Source organism: Suricata suricatta, chromosome 5, assembly GCF_006229205.1.
Source record: "Suricata suricatta isolate VVHF042 chromosome 5, meerkat_22Aug2017_6uvM2_HiC, whole genome shotgun sequence".
NCBI lineage: Eukaryota > Metazoa > Chordata > Mammalia > Carnivora > Herpestidae > Suricata > Suricata suricatta.
The window spans coordinates 71994189-72012420 of NC_043704.1; the positions used below are offsets into that span (position 1 = coordinate 71994189).

Here is an 18232-nt window from a genome sequence, read left to right on the forward strand (position 1 = left end):
ATCTATAGCAGGACATCTGAATATCGGGAAGCAAGGAAGCCTTGAGAAATAGCTTCTAAGAATCTGATGAATAGCCTTGTGATTGTTTTAATTCAAGGAATCACTAAAATCTTTCAAAAAAAATCTGAAAAAAATTCATTTACTCTTTTACAGATGTTTATTGAGCACTTACTACTTTATCATCCATTCCACAACTGGGATTTTGAGTGGAATAGTAAATATTTTAGAGTGTAAAGGATGTGTAAAGAATTATCAAGGATATTTTTCTAAATTCTGACATCTGAGAAACCTGAGGTAGTGATGATGGTAATAGTTAAGATTCACTGGCTACATATCATATGTGAAAGCAGTTTTATGCATCTTACGTGGATTATCACTCTTAATAATTTCCTAAGGTAGGGGCTGTTGTTATCTGTAGTTTATAGTTAAGGAAATGAAGTCACAAGGAAGCTATGAAAATGACCAGTCATCTGGCCAGTAAGTAGAAGAGGTGCATTTTGACTTCACCAGACTTACCTCAGAGCCCATAATCTTAAGTAGAAAACTGAGTTTATAAAAAGGTGGCTTATGGTGTCTGTGCTGTTTTATAATACCATGATTCCTTCCGAAATAAGAACTGAACCAAAGTCAAATATGTACACAAGAAAATTAAGCATAAAAATAAGAAGCTACATCATATTAAGCATTTGAAAAGCAGAGGTGTAGCAGGTTTAAATGTGAAATGGTGCTTTCTGGATCTTCAGTTTTCTTATTGTGTATTATAGCTTAGTAGTTAACAAGCATGGGCTTTAGACTCAGACCTGGGTTCAGATTTTAGCTTCACCACTTCCTGCTTCTGTGACCTCAAGCAGGTCAAAAGTCAGCAAATAGAAGCTGCTGCTGCTGTTTTGGATAGCCTGTGGTGATGTCTGCATTTCTTTTTCTTTTCTGATCAGGTGGATTTGTTTAAAAAGAGTCTTCTGTTGATTCCTATTCACCTGGAAGTCCACTGGTCTCTCATTACCGTGACACTCTCTAATAGAATTATTTCATTTTATGATTCCCAAGGCATTCATTTTAAGTTTTGTGTAGAGGTAAGTTCATATACTGCCTGTATTTTTTCATTTATCTTGTGACCAAATTGTATCTCAGAACAGCAGAAGTCAGTTATAGAAGATCAATTTCAGTCATGAAAACCCTCTAAAATGTTGGCAGAGAAAAAGAACTACAAGGAGTCCCCAGGTTGGGAGAGGTAGCTGTCTACCAGTGATCCGGATCCTGCTCTGACATACATGCCTTGTTTGGATTTCGTCACATATTTTCCTGCCTTTCTCTAGAGCTGCATTTTGACTGGATACAAATCATTTCCCTTCGTTTCTCTTAGAGCTAAAATTGGCTTTTGTCTTCAAAATAACATGTAGAATGAATTTTAATCAAGAGAATCAGCCAGCAAAATAGGAGAGCTCAACTAATAGTTCAACAAGGTAGGATGCAAAGCAAGAAAAGTCGGTTTCCTGATTTTCTTTCACTAGCAAGGACCAGTCAGAAAATTTAATTGAAAAAAGATTCCATTTTCAAAAGCAACAAAGATGTAAACTGGCCAGGAGTATATACTCTGGCAAAAATTGTGGAAGTTCTTTAAGACTAGAGCTCTGTGTTTAAAGGAAATCTGAGGAGATGGAAAGATAGGTAGACTCAGTATTGGAAAGAGATCGGTTCTCCTCAAACTAATAATATATACCAAATTGTCCTAATCAATTTCCCAAGAGGATTTTGAATGAAAACTGATAAGCTCATCCTAGAATTCATACTGCAGTATTTGTGGCATGAACAGCGAAGTAAGGACTACTAGAGGTCCAACCATATCAAAGAGTTTTAATACTTAAAACCTGGGAAGAGACCAGTAAATTGGTGGCACAGTACTGAGAATCTAGGAATAACTGCTGTGTACCAGGGAACCTGGTATATGATAAAGTTGGGAAAAGACTTTTCAATATATGCCGCCGTGGAAGTAGCTGTCTATTTGTCCTTCATACTACTTATAAAAACAAATTCCACATAAAATTGCCTAAACATAAAATGCAAAACTATAAAAGTTAGAATATAGAAAATGTTATGTTCTTGGATTCGGGAAGGAGTTCTTACACAGAACCATAAAAGCAAAAGACATAAAGAACAGATTGATAAACTGGACTATACCATAATTTAAAACTTCCTCATGTCATAAAGTTCAAAGAGAAGGGAGAAACCTGGAGAAAATACTTGTGACATATAATAATCACTACTCAGAATATGTAAAGAACTCCTACAAATCAATAAAAGGATTTAAGAGAAATGGGTAAAGGCTATTAAATAAGTAATTTTTAGGAAAAATGTAAATAGCCTTGAAACGTGGAGAGATGCTTAGTCTTACCAAAAGTACAGGAAATGCAAATTAAAACTACATCAGGGCTTCATTTTTTGCCCATTAAGCAAGTTTGTTGGTATTCAGGTGTTCGTTGGGTATTAGGAATCCAGCTTTCATATTTTTTGGTGGAGTATATGAATTAATATAGCTAGCCACTTAGGGGAATTGAAATTCTTAAAAATTTATAAAAGATGTATGTGTATCCTAGGGATGCCTGGCTGGCTCAGTCCCTGGATCACATATACTCTATCTCAGGGTTGTGAGTTCAAGCCCCATGTTGGGCATGAAGCCTACCTAAATTAAGGGGGGGGAAATATCCTATTGAATACCAGTTCTATTTCTTGGTATATAAAAATACTTGCATGTGTATGTGCACACTGATAGGGCATGCACTAGGATGTTCACTGCAGCATTACTGACTGTAAAAAACCACCTAAATTTAGCTTTGCCAACAGAGTAGCTAAATATACTATAGTACATTCATACTATTAAACTGGCCATAGCAGTTAAAAAGAATATAGATCTCTATGTCCTAACATGAAAAGATCTCCAAGACCTATTGAGTTTTAAATAGCCAATTGCAGAGTGATTCAGTATGTGTTTATGGGAAGAAAATACAATATGTACACACACACTATGCTCCACCTTTGGTGTGGTTGGTTTAATTTCTGTTACCTCTGACTTTACCTTTAGAAGTGATGCACAGAGGTAGAGGGCCTAAGGGAAAATTTGAGACTCTGACAGGCTTCATCTTGGTAGAGGTTTCAGCAGTGGACTTCACTGTATTTAGTATCCAGAATGGGTTTCAGCAGAACTTTCTAGAAATTGTAAGATTCCTTTACCTGCAGCCCTCAAAAGACAGAGTGTATCTAAGGCTGCAATGTTTTTTATTTAGTTTCAATTATTGATTTCTGCCGTGGATTCCTGCATTGGCAGTAATCAAGTCTTTTTTTAGTCTTCCCAATATTTAGTTAAATGTCAAATTTAGCAAGTTGGCTTATTGCCAGAAAAGGCTGACCATCTTACAAAAATTTCTAACTAAAACATATACTGGTGTCCACAGCCTAAATGCATACCTGAGTATAGGAGGCCTGAGTCCTTCTTAACACTATGAAATGAAAGGTCAGAAATAAAGTTCCACCTTTAAACTCTTGAGTGCAGACTTTGCCCAGCGGTGGGGCCACAGCATCCTCCTTTGCTTCTATCTGCTGTGAGCAGGTTCCATTTTTCACCAACTGATGGAACACAGCATCTGTGTTGTGGTTTCTTTTTAACCAGAATATAAGAAAGTATTTGCTGACTGAAGCCAGAGAAAAAAATAGACCTGAATTTCTTCAGGGTTGGCAGACTGCTGTTACAAAGGTAAGTATGTGATAAAAATGAAAACCCAGGGCATGTCAAGGGGCTGGAATTACCTGTAGGGGTGGGTGTCTTTAAAAGCTTTTGAAGACTGGTGATGGGGAGATACCAGTAAGAGTCTGGAGGCTGCAGGGAGGCAGCTTAAATAAGCCTGTTTAGTATTGATCATCTAGACAATTCGTTTCCCAGTGCTTCTGGAGAAAAAACTGTCATTTTGCCAGTGGGGCAGCTGCCAATGATATGGTTGCTATATTGGAAAAGGGGGGGGGGATATATGTACCTTTTTTCTTTCGATGGCACCTGCCTCTTATTTCCAGATGACCCACATAGACCCAGAGAAATGCCGAAGTGACTGGATCCACTAAGGGAGCAGGCGCACTGGGCTTCTTACCAGGCATCTGGGGAAGACAGTGGCTTGTGTTTCAGTATGAAAGCAGCTCTGTTTGCCCGGTATGCACTCATGCCATCTGTGGGGCAGAGTGCCCAGGCAGGTCTTCTCATCACTGTCACAGATACCGGAGTCTTACATTTTATGGTCACTGCTTTATTGTTTTCAGAGTGTTTTTGCATTGCGATCTCATCTGATCCTTACAGCCTGAGGTAGGCAGGTCACTTAGGGATGGACATCAACTTAATTCTGTAGATGAGAAAACTGAAGGCTAGGTATGACCTTCCCCAGAGGCTATTAGAACTACTGAGAGTTGGGTCCTTGAACTAAGGTCTGCCTAGATCACTAACAAAATCTTAAAAAAGGCAGAGTCTTGGGGTACCTGACCTGGGTGATTCAGTCAGTTAAGGACCCAACACTTGGTTTCAGCTCAGGTCATGATCTCATGGTTTCATTAGTTCAAGCCCCACATCCAGCTTGGAGCAGGCAGCCGGGAGCCTGCTTGAGATGCTTTTTCTCCCTCTCTCTCTGCCCTTCCCCCAGTCGTGTGTGCTCTCAAAAAAGCAGAGCCTTGAAACAAACATTAAGCCAAACCCAGGGGAACCAGATTTATTTGTTCATCCTTGAACTGCACAAATGCTAAGGTTTAAACTTAGGCTTAAGTTTTAATAACTTAGTCTTTTAGTTGAAACTAGAATTGAATTTATAAATTTTGAAAACTACACAACTAGATATTTAGGTATTCTAAATTTACTCAAGATCCTTCACATTCCCCTTTTAGGGAAATCAGTTCTTTGGGAAACATAGTGCCCTTTTGTTTTTAATGTTTATTTTTAAGAACGTGCAAGAAGGAAAGGAGCAGAGAAGGGGGGGACAGAGGATCTGAAGCTGTCCGCAGAGAGCCTGATGTGGGACTCGAACTCACGAACCATGGGATCATGACCTGAGCCAGAGTCAGACACTTAACTGACTGATCCATCCAGGTGCCCCAGTATACTGCTTATCTTTTTGATTTCTTTCAAAGAGTAAGAGTCATATGAGATGAAACATGAAGACTACTAAGGATTTTTAGTACATATTCAGAGTCCAGGCATATGCTTTCTGATCCACAATTCTATTTTGATACCATTGTCAGTAATCTGATAGCAAAAGTAGCTATCCAAATAAAGTTTTTTTTAAATTTTTAATGTTTACTTATTTTTTGAGAGGAGCAGAAAAGGGTCAGAGAGAGGGAGATACAGAATCTGAAGCAGGTTCCAGCTCTGAGCTAGCTGCCAGCACAGAGCCTAATGTAGGGCTCGAACCCACAAACTGAGATCATGACCTGAGCCGAAGCCGGACACTTGACCGACTAAGCCACCCAGGCACCCCCAAATCAAGTTTTAAAATAGGGGTTTGATTTCCTATTTCTCATATTTAGGCAAAAGGTTCTGTAAGTTACATTTGGTTGCTAGCTCTTTTGATGTCTCCATAAAATCATATACTTTAAATACCAGAGGTATATACTAGTACACCAGCTGTCCTGGACAGAGACAAGTTTCTTGTCTTGTACTTATTTTTCCATAAAAACAAATTTTCTTATCTGAAGACAAGTACTTGGTCTTATTTTAATGATCATTTTGTTTTTCTCCTTAGTGTATTCCACAACAGAAAAATGACAGTGACTGTGGAGTCTTTGTGCTCCAGGTAAGGAAATCTGTTTCTCCATAATTTGGAATGTGTAAATTAAATCTCTTGGGTTTAGAGAAGAGATGGGAGCCCCTGTTGTTGTGTATCTGGCATTAGGCACAGGTACCCGAATATTTCTTCTTTCTCCTTCTCTGTTGTTGGGGAGTTGTAGTTTCTGCATTTTCAGATGTTATCATTAGAAGAACCATCTTCTAGGGGTGCGTGGGTGGCTCAGTCAGTTGAGTGTCCAGCTTCAGCTCAGGTCATGATCTCACTGTTCATGGGTTTAAGCCCCGTGTCAGGCTCTATGCTGACAGCTAGCTCAGAGCCTGGAGCCTGCTTCAGAATCTATGTCTCCCTCTCTCTCTGACTCTACCCTGCTCACGCTGTCTCTCTCAAAAATAAATAAGAACATTAAAAAGAAAAAAAAAGAACCACCACCTTCTAGAGCGAAGGACGAACAACTGATGTGTGTGTCTTACCAGAGAGGTTAGTAAGGCACACTAGAGACTGGCCTGAACTTGTCTGTATTGTAGACCCTTGGCATTTGCAGAATTAACTACTTTTTTTAAATAACCTTTGACAAGTGGTCTTTAACTACAGAATAAAAACTACATTTTAAATAAGGGCCACATTCAATTGGAAAGAATTGGAGCCTCTTCATCAATTTCTGTTTCTCAGAGTGGTGTTTGGGGAGACAGGGGAGACCCCAAGCCATACACTTATCTGGAAAGTTGATTATACTTTGGAGGCAAATGTTTTAAAACAGTATTTTTACAACCAGTTTAAACAATTTAAAAACGCCGCCTTAGGGGCTATTAGGGCTGCGTCACAGCTCCACGTGCCATGTACGTGTTTCTGGGACCTTTGCAGTACTGCAAGTGCCTCGCCTTAGAGCAGCCTTTCCAGTTTTCCCAAGAGGACATGCCCCGAGTGCGGAAGAGGATTTACAAGGAGCTGTGTGAGTGCCGGCTCATGGACTGAAACTCAGCAGGGACTCTGGGAGGCCTGACCAAGTTGAAGCAGATGGTTTGTTACTTGAATCTCCAAACACTTATTTGAATTTTTACAGATATTTCAGATCAGTGGTGTTGGGCCACTATTGTTACCTCAAATTTGTTTTTTGCCCTATTCATTTCTCTAGCTACCGTGTACTATTTTTTAATGTTCAGTTTGGTTTCATTTTTAATTTTATGGATACCGTGTGTTTCCCCCCATATTTAATATTTATTATCCAAGCGCATGCGTATAGACAGAGCATGCAGTGCAGAGTATTAAAAAAAAAAAAAAGCCTAGTAGATTTGGTGCAGCTTTTGAAACTTAGTTAGACGTGAACTGAATACAGGTTTAAAATTTAATCCCAGAACCTACAAGTGCAGGATGTTTTTGATACAACAGAACTCTGAGAAGGATGGCTGTTCCCTGGGGTGTAAAGGGGAGCTAGGAGTGGTGGCTTTGACAAAGCCAGTCCTGTCTCACCTGCTGCCTCTTACACAGACTCTCCTCTCCAAATGAGTCTTGCTGAGTGAGTTGCATTCCTTTTGAAGGGTGAGAAGTGGCCCAAACCGGACTGGTGTGTTCTGTTGATAGAGGCACACTTACAAGTGCAGTGCCTACTTTGGGAGGAGTTGATTAAAGATGACAACTTTGGGGGTCCAGTTATCTTAACACATGAGAAATTTCGGTCTGGCTTTAAGAAATACAACAAATGTCTAAATCTTTAAAAGGCTTTTGCTGGAAAACTGAATTCTCTGGATTTATTAAAAAAATGTTAATATCCATCAAACTCTAGTAGTCAACCACATGAGAATTCAGCCTTTCCAAGAGTAATTTATAAGTTCACCATCCTTGTGTTGTCTAAGATGTGGCGAATACCGTTCTATTTCAATGGTGTTTCAAATATAAATCTTCAGAACTAAAGACTGACCAGGTCTTTTGAAGATGGGCGGGGAGAAGAGGAAAGGTAGTAAGGCTTGCTTGCACAGGAGCACGGCAGATGTTATTAGACTTTTTTTGCTCCGACCCCTTTAGTGACCGAAGCAGCACGCAGGGCTTCCCAGCTGGCCTCTGGGTGACCACCCTGACTCTAGCGCTGGAGTCCTTCTTTCAACCTCATCTGGGGGAAAGCAGAAGCAACCTTGTCCTAATACTTAGCTGCATTAGGATTAAAGTAATGGATCTGGCATCTTTATTCTAGCCTTTTATGATGATTGAAAGGAAAGGAAATGAGGAAAGATGCATGTTAAATAAACTAAATTACCTTTTCTGACCTGGGGCAGAAAAAACAAAGGTGTATGTAAGAATCTCAGAAGCTTATACCAAATGCCACGGAAATGGCAGAAGGTACTTGGATTTATGCCTGGTTAGGTGTGGGGTGTTGAAAATAAAAAACTAAAACATGCAGTTAAACTTGGCCATAAGGTAAGGCTGTCAGCAGTTGAAGGCAGAGTCAAGTTTACCTGCAGGGTTCCCATCCCCTCACATTCCGAGCACCAACATCACTGTTTACATCATAAAGAGCCCCGCATTCTCCACAGTCCCGACTTCCTGTAAAGCCAGCTCAGTATTTCTTACTGTGTTTCAGGTCGCTAAAAGGACTGAGATCAGAAGCACTTTATGCTGCTACAGTTAGGCTGGTGTCAGCATTCGCAAAGATGGCAATTAAAGTGGGGAGGAGATCTTGAGGTTTTCTGACATAATTGTGCAAACATGAGATTTTTTCAAATCCGTACGTAAGACATTTGCCTGACCTTTGGGGGGCAGTTATGCAAAGTGGCCAGTAACTAGGCTGTGGATTCACACTGTTTTAATACTTCAGAGCTCCATCTCGCCTCTTCACTGACAGAACCAAGCATGTAGAAGAGAGAACTGTGTTCTGAATCTTAATGCCCAAAAGTGGAGTTGCCGGCCTCCTCCTCCTGAGAAATGGTCACCTCCTCGGCGCTGAGGCAAGCAGGGGTGCGCGTAGGTAACTCCAGTCAGCTGTCCAAGTCCAGCTTCCCTTTCACTTTCAGCTTCATAGGGCACCTTGAGGTGTACCGTTCAGCTTACTTTTGCCTAAATGTCAGTTGTTCTAAGTATGGTTCAAAATGTTCCTCTATTTATGAACTTGGTTTTAGCACACATAGTTGCTTTGCCCCCTTATTCTTGTGATTAGGTGTAAACCTATTAGCCCAAGCCTCTGTCCTGATGTTTGCAATAAATTACTTCCTTGCAACAAAGACATTTTTAAAACAGTCTGGGCTCCTGGTGGCAGAGACTGGCATTGTTTTATTGTCAGTAGCTTGGCACTGAATTGTTTGGGTGCCTACAAAGTGGGCAGACCTTATACTTTTGGGGTTGAGTGCAGGCCTTGTACAAACTAAAAGCTGCTTATGATGTGCCTTCAAGCTGCCCAGTCCATCAGCAAATTTACTTGTCTGTAGTTATTTCTTCCCAGTGATTTGTCCTTAAGTTAAATCTATGCCATGAATGTAGATTTAATTCAACTTTTAGTTCTCTTAAGAAAGGGAAAAGAAGCAGTTGCTGCCAATAATCCCTGCGTTTTGGCTTTGCATTGTATTTTCTGCTTCTCACTGAGCATGAGTGACCCTGTCATCTTGGATTCAGAGTTGGAACAAAACAACATCCCTTATTGGGACACAGCCAGCACTAGTGTGTGAGCTGTCCTTTTTCTCCACAGGTATGGTCACCGCTTCCCCAGGTGAGAAGGGCTGACCGGGAGAGCTTTAGGTGGATCAGACACTTCATAGGAGATAAAGTATGGGAATAATAGTGTGGACTGAACATACTGACTACCTGCTCTGCTTGATTAAGAACCCGAGCTAATCAGCAGTTGTAAAGCACCTACTTCTTATGTGTGAGGCTCTGCCTCCTGGCCTATAGATAATGAAGACCTAGGGACTATACTGTCAGAGAAATGCTAATTGTATTTGGGTGTTACAAAAACAGGCCTAGATAAGCTGTTCACTTAAATGGTACCTTTTGGTCAGAGAAAGAATTTATTTAAAGATTGTGATCATGTAAAATTACTCAAACCTTCTAGCAAAAATATTTTTTTGAAAAATAAACTAAATGCCTTTATAAACGTGTGTTCTCTTGTACTGAATGTAAGTAGTTTTTCAGAGTGCTACTCATCGCGACAAAGCTCATTTATGAAAAGTGTAAGCTCGCAGTGGCCAACCCTTTTAGGTAACTGTCAAGTCAAAATGGACATGAATTCTGCACATACTCAAAATAGGTGAGGTAATGGGCAGAGACAATGATAACTTGGTTCAACAATTCAAAACCACTGGCTGGTTTTTAAGGCCTGCAGAAATCTGAGTTACATTAATTGAAACTACAGTGTAAAAGAAATTTTTCAAATGAAGAGTAAGAGGTATGCATCTGCAATACAACTAGTTATAGCTCTTAATCCAAATAATCAACTTGAACTTGAGAGCACCTATACTTACTGTGATGTGAAAGATGTTCATATTAATAGGTCCTTCATCCCCAACTTTCACAAACTCTATTGCTAGATGAAAAAAATCACTTATTTATGTCAGGGAAACCTTATATTCGACTAACAGTTATATTAGAGAAATCAACTTATGCCTTACAAATGCAAAATTCTGTAGACCTTCCTTTCCAAGCTCTGAAACTCCCTAAGCACAATTAGGGAAAAAAACAAGACAGACTTCAAAATGAGAAGTGGCTAGAACACATTTCCTGAGAGAAGCAATTCTAATTGTTCTTATTCTGTGTTCTCTTGATCTTCAAGCTTCTTTAAAACCCAGTCCATTCTTAACCTCATTCTGAAAACAAATCAGTCTGACGCATAAACCCCTTGTTCTGTAACTGTGGGTAACACATCTTTTGAAAAATATAATAGTAAATACTTTTCAAGTCAATACGTAAGCATAGAAGCTGGTGGTTTCGATACCCAGGGACAGGCTAAGGCTTAACTTTTTTGCACCAACAATTTAGGAAGTTGCCTTGACTCCTAAATTTGCCTGTAGAGATTAGAACTCAACACAGAAACAAATGTAGTTGGCAGACTTCTAGTTTAGAGCAATGCTGTACAACATAGCATTTATTAAATTTTATCTCCTACAAACTTACAATTTTTTAAATAATTCCAGGCCCCAAGGTAGACCACGATCATACTATCCATTTTAAAAACTTTCCGTCTTCCTAAAAGAAGTGTGGTGTTCGGGGCTGACAGATCAATTATCACAGGTTGAATCTGTTGCTGTGGAACACAAATTCTGACCTGGTAACATAAAATCATGCTGGTAACCTGACACATGGCCAAGATTCTAGAACTATAAATTTTTAAAGACATTCTTTTGGATTCTGTCCTTGAATAGTTTTCAAAGGAAAACCAGGAAAAGGCTTCCAGCTAAGAGGAGACCTTGATCAAAGCATGGTACAAGTGGGCAGGTTTTTAGACCTTGGGTAATGCATGGCAAATTCAACAGGCCAAAGGAGTGAGTTTTCACGCTGGGGCTCTCACCACTCACTGGTTTTGGGCCAGTTTTCCGTAGCCGCCTCTCCCAGCGTCATAGTCCTGCCGATACTCATCTCGTACCTTAATTGAAAAGAACACAAGTTACGTCATAGAGAAGACTGGTGTAGCAAATAAATTCTACACCCAACAAGAGGCTTGAACTTAAGACCCTGAGATCAAGAATTACGTCTTTACAGGGGCGCCTGGGTGGCTCAGTCGGTTAAGTATCCAACTTCAGCTCAGGTCAAGATCTCGTGGTTTGTGAGTTCGAGCCCTGCGTTAGGCTCTGTGCTGACAACTCAGAGCCTGGAGCCTGCTTCAGATTCTGTGTCTCCCTCTCTCTCTGCCCCTCCCCCACTCGTGCTCTGTTTCTGTCTCAATAATAAATGTAAAACAATTTTTAAAAAATTACATCTCTACAGACTGAGCCAGGCAAGCGCCCCCCCCTTTTTTTTTTAACACCAAACATTATGGTCCTACTCTTCCACCAGCATTCAAAAGTAGCATACTCCAAAGTACTTAAATTGGACTGTTTAAAATATAAACTTAGACCGTATTTCAGTGCATTTTCCTTTCTAGATACTTGCAGGTGCGAAATATCTACCCCTGGCAGAAGTTCAATAATAATTGCTTGTGAAAATATATTCAATCTATAATTAACCAATCCTAATGGGTAGTGTTCAGATTCCCTTCAAGCGAGGGTTATACACACAATGTTATTTTCTACAAGAGCAAACACAATCGGACAAAATACTCGTCACTAGGACTGAAATCCCAGGCAAACCCCGAGCCAAGAGAACCTTCCCGCATACCTGGCCCCCGGACCGCCCACGGCCATACTGCCTGCCCTCCTTGAAGCCTGCGTCCCAGTCTGTGCGGATGATCCGGTCATCCAGACGCGTTCCGTTTATGTACCTCATGGCATTTTCCGCATCTGCTCTTGAATAGTATCTTAAGTGAAGTATTAAGGAACACTAGCATTTCTCCAGACATTTTAAGAAATGCAGGAAACAATATCTAAATGAAGCTGAGATAAGAAAGAGCACAAAACTGAATCCAACTAGATGAATTTCTAAGACAGTAATCTAGCTTGTGCAAGTCTGTTTGGGGTTGGTCCAAAAGCACTTAGCGAGTCAACTATGACTTATCCATGGCTACTGATCACGATTTCCTGGAGAATCCTGTTGATAACGATTTGGTTGCGCTGTCCCCATATTTTGGTTTGTAAAGTATAAATCTATTTAGTGCAGATTTAGATCACAAACTGTATACTTCTTACCGAAAGAAACAAGAGCATCCAAATCTGAAACTGTACATTCAACAACCTTAATAAAAAGAGGATTAGAGTGCATATGAAATTGCCTTTGCATTTCCTTAGAAGGAAAGACTTTGTACCACTCAAGTTGTTTCCAAGTCTATTTAATCAGGTCTACTAAATCTATCCTTGGGGTGGTATTAAAAAAAAATCTCCAGGGGCGCTTGGATGGCTCAGTTGGTTAAGCATTCAACTCCTGATTTCAGCTCAGGTCATGATTTCATGGATCGTGAGTTTGAGCCCCACATGGGGCTCCATGCTGACAGCGAGCCTTCTTGGGATTATCCATCTCCCTCTCTCAGCTCTTGCCCTGCTCGTGTGCATACTCTCTCAAAATAAATTAACATTAAAAATATATAAATATTAATCTCCATAAGCAATTACGATAATTGGCTGGGTTCAGGAAGTGCTGATTTAGATCTTTTCCCCCATATTTTTGTTTTTGTTTTTAGTTTGAGAGAGCAAGAGAGCAAAACCATGAGCAAGCAGGGAAGGGGCAGAGAAAGGGGGAGACAGGGAGAGAGAATCCCAAGCAGGCTCTGCACTGTCAGCATAGACCCAAGCGGGGCTCAACCTCACAAGTCACGAGATCATGGCCTGAGCAGAGACCAAGAGTCGGATGCTGGGTCACCCAGGCGCCCCTTTCCCTCTATGTCTTTAATTACAGATAGGGAAGCACCTGCTTAAATTCCAGTGTCCAACACCGCCACTGCTGGCACAAACAGGCTTTCATTAACTTTTTGCTGAATGAATGAGAAAAGGGCAAGTTGAAAAAAACTACTGGCCAGGGCAGCCTCTCTTTTGGGTATTTGCTATTATGATTATGACTCTCTGACATACAAGACAGATGCAAAAGCATTCCAGTTCTCAGAGACTGATTATTATCCATAATAGGAATCTTCCTTCCTTCCTTCTTTTTGTGTTCTCATTGTTCTCCCTGTTCTCCTGTAAAGAGGCAGATGTAAAATCCGAACGCTCCTGTCCTCTGTGTCTGACAGGAGAACAGAAGAAGCTTGCAGAGCCCAGAAATCAGATACCAAAATCAAGTTTAGAATAGGTTAAAAAGTAGGGCTTCCAGTTCAAGCTGACAGAGTGAGCACATTTGTTTCCTTCTCAAGACCCTATTAAAATGATTGGAAAGACACATACACCCAAGGAATAGAAGAGGCCATCAGCAAACCAGAGATTCAACAAAAGCTGATGGAAGACTACTGATGAATGAAACAGAGTCACAGTTTGAAATACTCCTGAAGGGGCTTCAAGGAGAAGGCAAACACATAAGGCTCTTAAAGGTGTAAGACAGCAAATAAGGTTTAATTAAAGGTCTGTATGTGGGAAGAAGACTTGGTGGCAGGAAGGCATTTAATCCCAGGCAAATAAAAACAGTGACAGAATTCTGAACTGGAGGAGCGAGGGCTAGGGCACGTGTGATGTGAGTAAGGCAAAATAAAGTCCCTTTTCATTCTGGCATTTGGGAAACCCACACACCCCAAAGGCAAGGCAGAAACTTGAGAGAGAAGATCTGCTGGGGTCAACCAAGTTTTAGCCTTGGCCTTTCCCTAATTATGATCAGAAACCAGGGGAGCACCAGACATTTAAAGAAAATTTAAGCATAAATACAACCTGCCAAAAAGAAAGGTGATTTGGGGCACAAAAAAAGTTTTTAAGAAACATACTGGTAGATCAAGTCTGGGAAATTTCTCATAAAATGACCAGAAAAGAAAATATTGGGGGTAAAGCCCCCCAAATGGTAAATCCAGGAGGTCCAACATGTACACAATTTCCAGGGAGAGAATAATCACAAGTAAATTGTTTAGTTTGACCTATAAAATCAAGCTCTATGTATCTACATCATGAAATATTACAGCCATTTAAAAAAGAGATAGACCTACAAATACTAACATAAAACAATCTCTAAGCTGGGGGGCAGAGAAGAGTGCATGCAGTTAGCTACCACACACCCACAGGATCACTTCTAGAAAGATACTCAGGAGACTGGGTCTCTGGGTTTAAATAGTACAGAGATTTTATATTCACTCTATCCCTTGAACTTTTGGTCAGCTTCTCGTCTCCTCTTTTTGAGTAGTCTTCACGCCCAGCGTGGGCATGTAGCCCAACATGGTGTTTGAACTCCTATCCTGAGGTCAACACCTGAACTGAGATCAAGAGCTGGACACAACCAAATGAGCCACTCAAGAGCCCCCTTTGGACTTTCGTAAATATCATGAGCATATACTTTCAAAAGACTGTTTCTTAAAGCAGCAGTTATAAACAAAGCATGGCTTTCAGAACGGAATGTAAATGTTATTAGCTTTCACAATGCAACATGCAGACACTGGACAGAAAGTTAAGAGGCAGATGAAGGGAGGAGGAGGAGAGGTTAAGTACAGGGAGACGGTAATTAGTGGATGGCCTCACTCAATTTTTCAGCAGGTGACCAGCCCCTCTGGGCCCGCCCTCGTCCAACAGCTATGCCGGACACACCGGAAGGATACTCCACAAAGCAGAATCCGCATGCGGTTTTCTTCATCTTATCCAGGCCCATGATGATTTTCTTTATGTCACCACTTTTGCTGAAAAGTTCATAGATTTGTTCTTCAGTTGTGTAAAAGGAAAGATTTCCAACATACAATGTACAGCTCTTCTTCAGCAATTTTTCCTGTTCTTCATTGTCCCCCTGGAATTTCAAATAGAGAAAAAGTTAAGCAACACAATCTAAGAAGAGTCTCACTTAAACAGTATTCTAAGTATGGCAATTAGTTCTGATTTGGGAATCAGCTTCTCTCTCATCATCCCAGCCTACCACAAATCCCTTGACAGAGAGACAGACCCACAGGTGTTCACATTCCAGGATGCACATTTGCAAGTCCAGACTGCTTTCAGGACACAGCGACAGCTGGAGAGTCACGCTGCACGGAGCGCCGCTCTGCACCACATCGCCACACAACTGCCTGCCTCTGCCCTGCACGCTCCAAATCCTCAGCACAGGATCCTTCCCTCACTGCTCAAGTTTAATACCCTAGAGAGGTGTTCTTCGTAGTGAAAAATAAATGGATTTTTAGAGATAGGCTATCCCTTATAAAATGCTAGAAACTGCTTAGGTGGTTTACCTGCTCATGTATTTTTTCTGAATTTAGGACAAAATGTAATAACCACTAAAAACAAGAACTTATGTTTTTGACAGCCTTCCTAATTTGGAAGACAGGATGAAGCCAGAGACAGAAACATAACTGGCTTTCAGTCAACACACTTGGCAATACTTGGGGCTCATCATGGGCTAGAGCTAGTATTTTACATGCCTGCACAGAAACCAGTTGACTGTCTTGGATCTTTTCTTCCAGCCTCCACACTGGGCAGAACAGATGTTGTCTAAATAGAAGGCCTACCCACTGACCTGCTCTCAGGGTCAGGCTCTAACATCAACCATACAGTGGTATTCCCGACTGGAAAGTAGCCAAGTAGATCCACACTCAGGCTCCCAGAGCACTTTCCCAGGAGACCTCCCTTCTTCACCTATGACTCCATATATAATGCTGATCCAGTTTCCTTCACTGTGAGAATAAGACTTTGCATTGCTGGTCTCTGAATGCTCTGTAGCACGGTGCTCAGACTAATAGCACTCGTGTAATAGCACAGTGGTAGAACAGAAGAAAGATTAACCATCTACACTCATATCAAAAGGAAAATGATGAAATAAATTATGGTACATCAATAAATATAAAACTCTGCAGCCCCAAGAAAAAAGCAGAACCACATGCAGTGACAGGGAAGATCTCTGAGCACAGTGAGAAAAGGTACAGAACAATGTGAAGGGTATGCTCCAAGTTATTATTGGCTTTTTTTTTTAAGTCTTTATTTTTGAGAGAGAGAGAGAGAGAAAGAGTGAGCAGGGGAGGGGCAGAGAGCGAAGGAGACACAGAATCTGAAGCAGGCTTCAGGCTTTGAGCTGTCAGCATAGAGCCGGACACGGGGTTCAAACCCATGGATTGTGAGATCATGACCTGAGCCGAAGTCGGACGCTTAACTGACTGAGCCACCCTGGCGCCCCTATTACTACTGTATTTAATGTTCGTTTATTTTTGAGACAGTATATATGCATGAGTGGGGGGCAGGGGGAGAAAGGGGGACAGAGGATCCCAAGTTCTGTGCTGACAACAGCAAGCTTGATAAAGGGCTCAAACCCACAAAACTGCAAGATTATGACCTGAACTGAAGCTGGACGCTCAACCAAGTTACCCACGTGCCCTCAAATTATTATTTTTTAAACTATGAATATACATAGATCTCATAAGAAACAGGTATGTCTTCCTCTAGGGAGAATCAAGCAACCACATGTCAGAGACTTCCATCTATGAATCCCCTCTAATTCTCAGAACTGAATGTAGTAGATCTTATTATTTTTTTAAATTTATTTTGAAAAGAGTGTGAGCAGGGGGAAGGGGAGAGAGGAGGAGAGGGAGAGGGAGGGGGAGGGGGGGAGAGAGAGAGAGGGAGGGAGGGAGGGAGGGAGGGAGAGAGAAAGCGTGCATGCGAGAGATTCTTAAACAGCTCAGAGCCCGATGCCAGGCTCAAACTCAGGAAGTGATCATGACCTGAGCTAAAACCAAGAGTTGGACCTTAACTGACTGAGCCACCCAGGTGCCCCAAAGTAGGTCCTGTTTTATTATCCTTATTTTACACCTGAGAAAAGACAGTTAAGTAATTTATACAGCTACTCAGTAGTTGAGGCTGGAATCCAAACCCAGTCTTTTTAAGGATTGGGGTTAAGACAAGAGTCATTCTACATTAAAAACAAGTTTTTGGGGCACCTAGGTAGTTCAGTGTCTGACTTCAGCTCAGGTCGTGGTCTCACAATTCGTGAGTTTGAGCCCCGTGTCGGACTCTGTGCTGACAGCTCAGAGCTTGGAGCCCGTTTCAGATTCTTTGTCTCCCTCTCTCTGCCCTTTCCTTGCTTGCTTCTTCTCTCAAAAACAAACATTAAAAAAAAATTAAAACAAAACAAGTTTTCAGAGGTGCCTTGGTGGCTCAGTAGGTTGAGCATCGAACTTCAGCCCAGGTCATGATCTCACAGTTCCTGAGTTCAAGCCCCACATTGGGGTATGTGCTGTCAGCATGGCGTCTGCTTCAGATCCTAGGTCCCCCTCTCTTTCTGCTTCTCTCTCTAAGATAATAAACATTAAGAAAAATGCAAGTTTTCAGAACTTTTAAAAAATTTTCTAATGTTTATTTTTAAGAGAGAGTGACTGAGCATGAGTGGGGGAGCGGCAGAGAGAGAGGGAGACACAGAATCTAAAGCAGGCTTCAGGCTCTGAGCTGCCAGCACAAGCCCAACACAGAGCTTGAACTCATAACCACAAGATCATGACCAAGCTGAAGTCGGATGCTTAACCGACTGAGTCACTCACACGCCCCAGAACTTCTTTTAAAAATATGTTTATTTATAGGGGTCCTGGGTGGCTCAGTCAGTTAAGCATCCAACTTCGACTCAGGTCATGGTCTCAAGGTTTTGAGTTAGAGTCTCACGTCGGGCTCTGTGCTGACAGCTCAGAGCCTGGAGCCTGCTGCAGATTCTGTGTCTCCCTCTCTCTCTCTCTGCTCCTCCTCCCTGCTAATGCTCTCTCTCAA

At 41.3% G+C, this 18232-nt stretch overlaps 2 protein-coding genes across 15 annotated transcripts in view; one reads left to right on the forward strand and one right to left on the reverse strand.

Moving 5' to 3' along the window:
• Nucleotides 1-9888, forward strand: part of SENP5 (SUMO specific peptidase 5) — a 31955-nt gene extending 22067 nt beyond the window's left edge. The window contains exons 7-11 of one of the 11 annotated variants that reach the window (XM_029939558.1): nt 936-1073; nt 3665-3748; nt 5769-5819; nt 6675-6762; nt 8386-8737. In XM_029939558.1, coding sequence (XP_029795418.1) covers nt 936-1073; nt 3665-3748; nt 5769-5819; nt 6675-6762; nt 8386-8393 — 369 coding nt within the window. In that variant the 3' untranslated portion in view covers nt 8394-8737. Of the gene's footprint in view, nt 1-935; nt 1074-3664; nt 3749-5768; nt 5820-6674; nt 7722-8385 lie in introns of those variants that run through there. The other 10 variants (XM_029939559.1, XM_029939560.1, XM_029939554.1 and 7 more) reach the window with 10 other exon arrangements.
• NCBP2 (nuclear cap binding protein subunit 2) overlaps nt 1-18232 on the reverse strand; it is a 33620-nt gene that overhangs the window by 13181 nt on the left and 2207 nt on the right. The window contains exons 2-5 of one of the 4 annotated variants that reach the window (XR_003908700.1): nt 15103-15284; nt 12105-12243; nt 11306-11373; nt 4026-4143 (exon numbers count right to left, since the gene is read on the reverse strand). Coding sequence is in view for 3 of the 4 variants with exons in the window: in XM_029939565.1 (XP_029795425.1) it covers nt 10290-10317; nt 11306-11373; nt 12105-12243; nt 15103-15284 (417 nt within the window). In the remaining variant the exon portion in view is untranslated. Of the gene's footprint in view, nt 1-4025; nt 4144-9766; nt 10318-10844; nt 11374-12104; nt 12244-15102; nt 15285-18232 lie in introns of those variants that run through there. The other 3 variants (XM_029939565.1, XM_029939568.1, XM_029939567.1) reach the window with 3 other exon arrangements.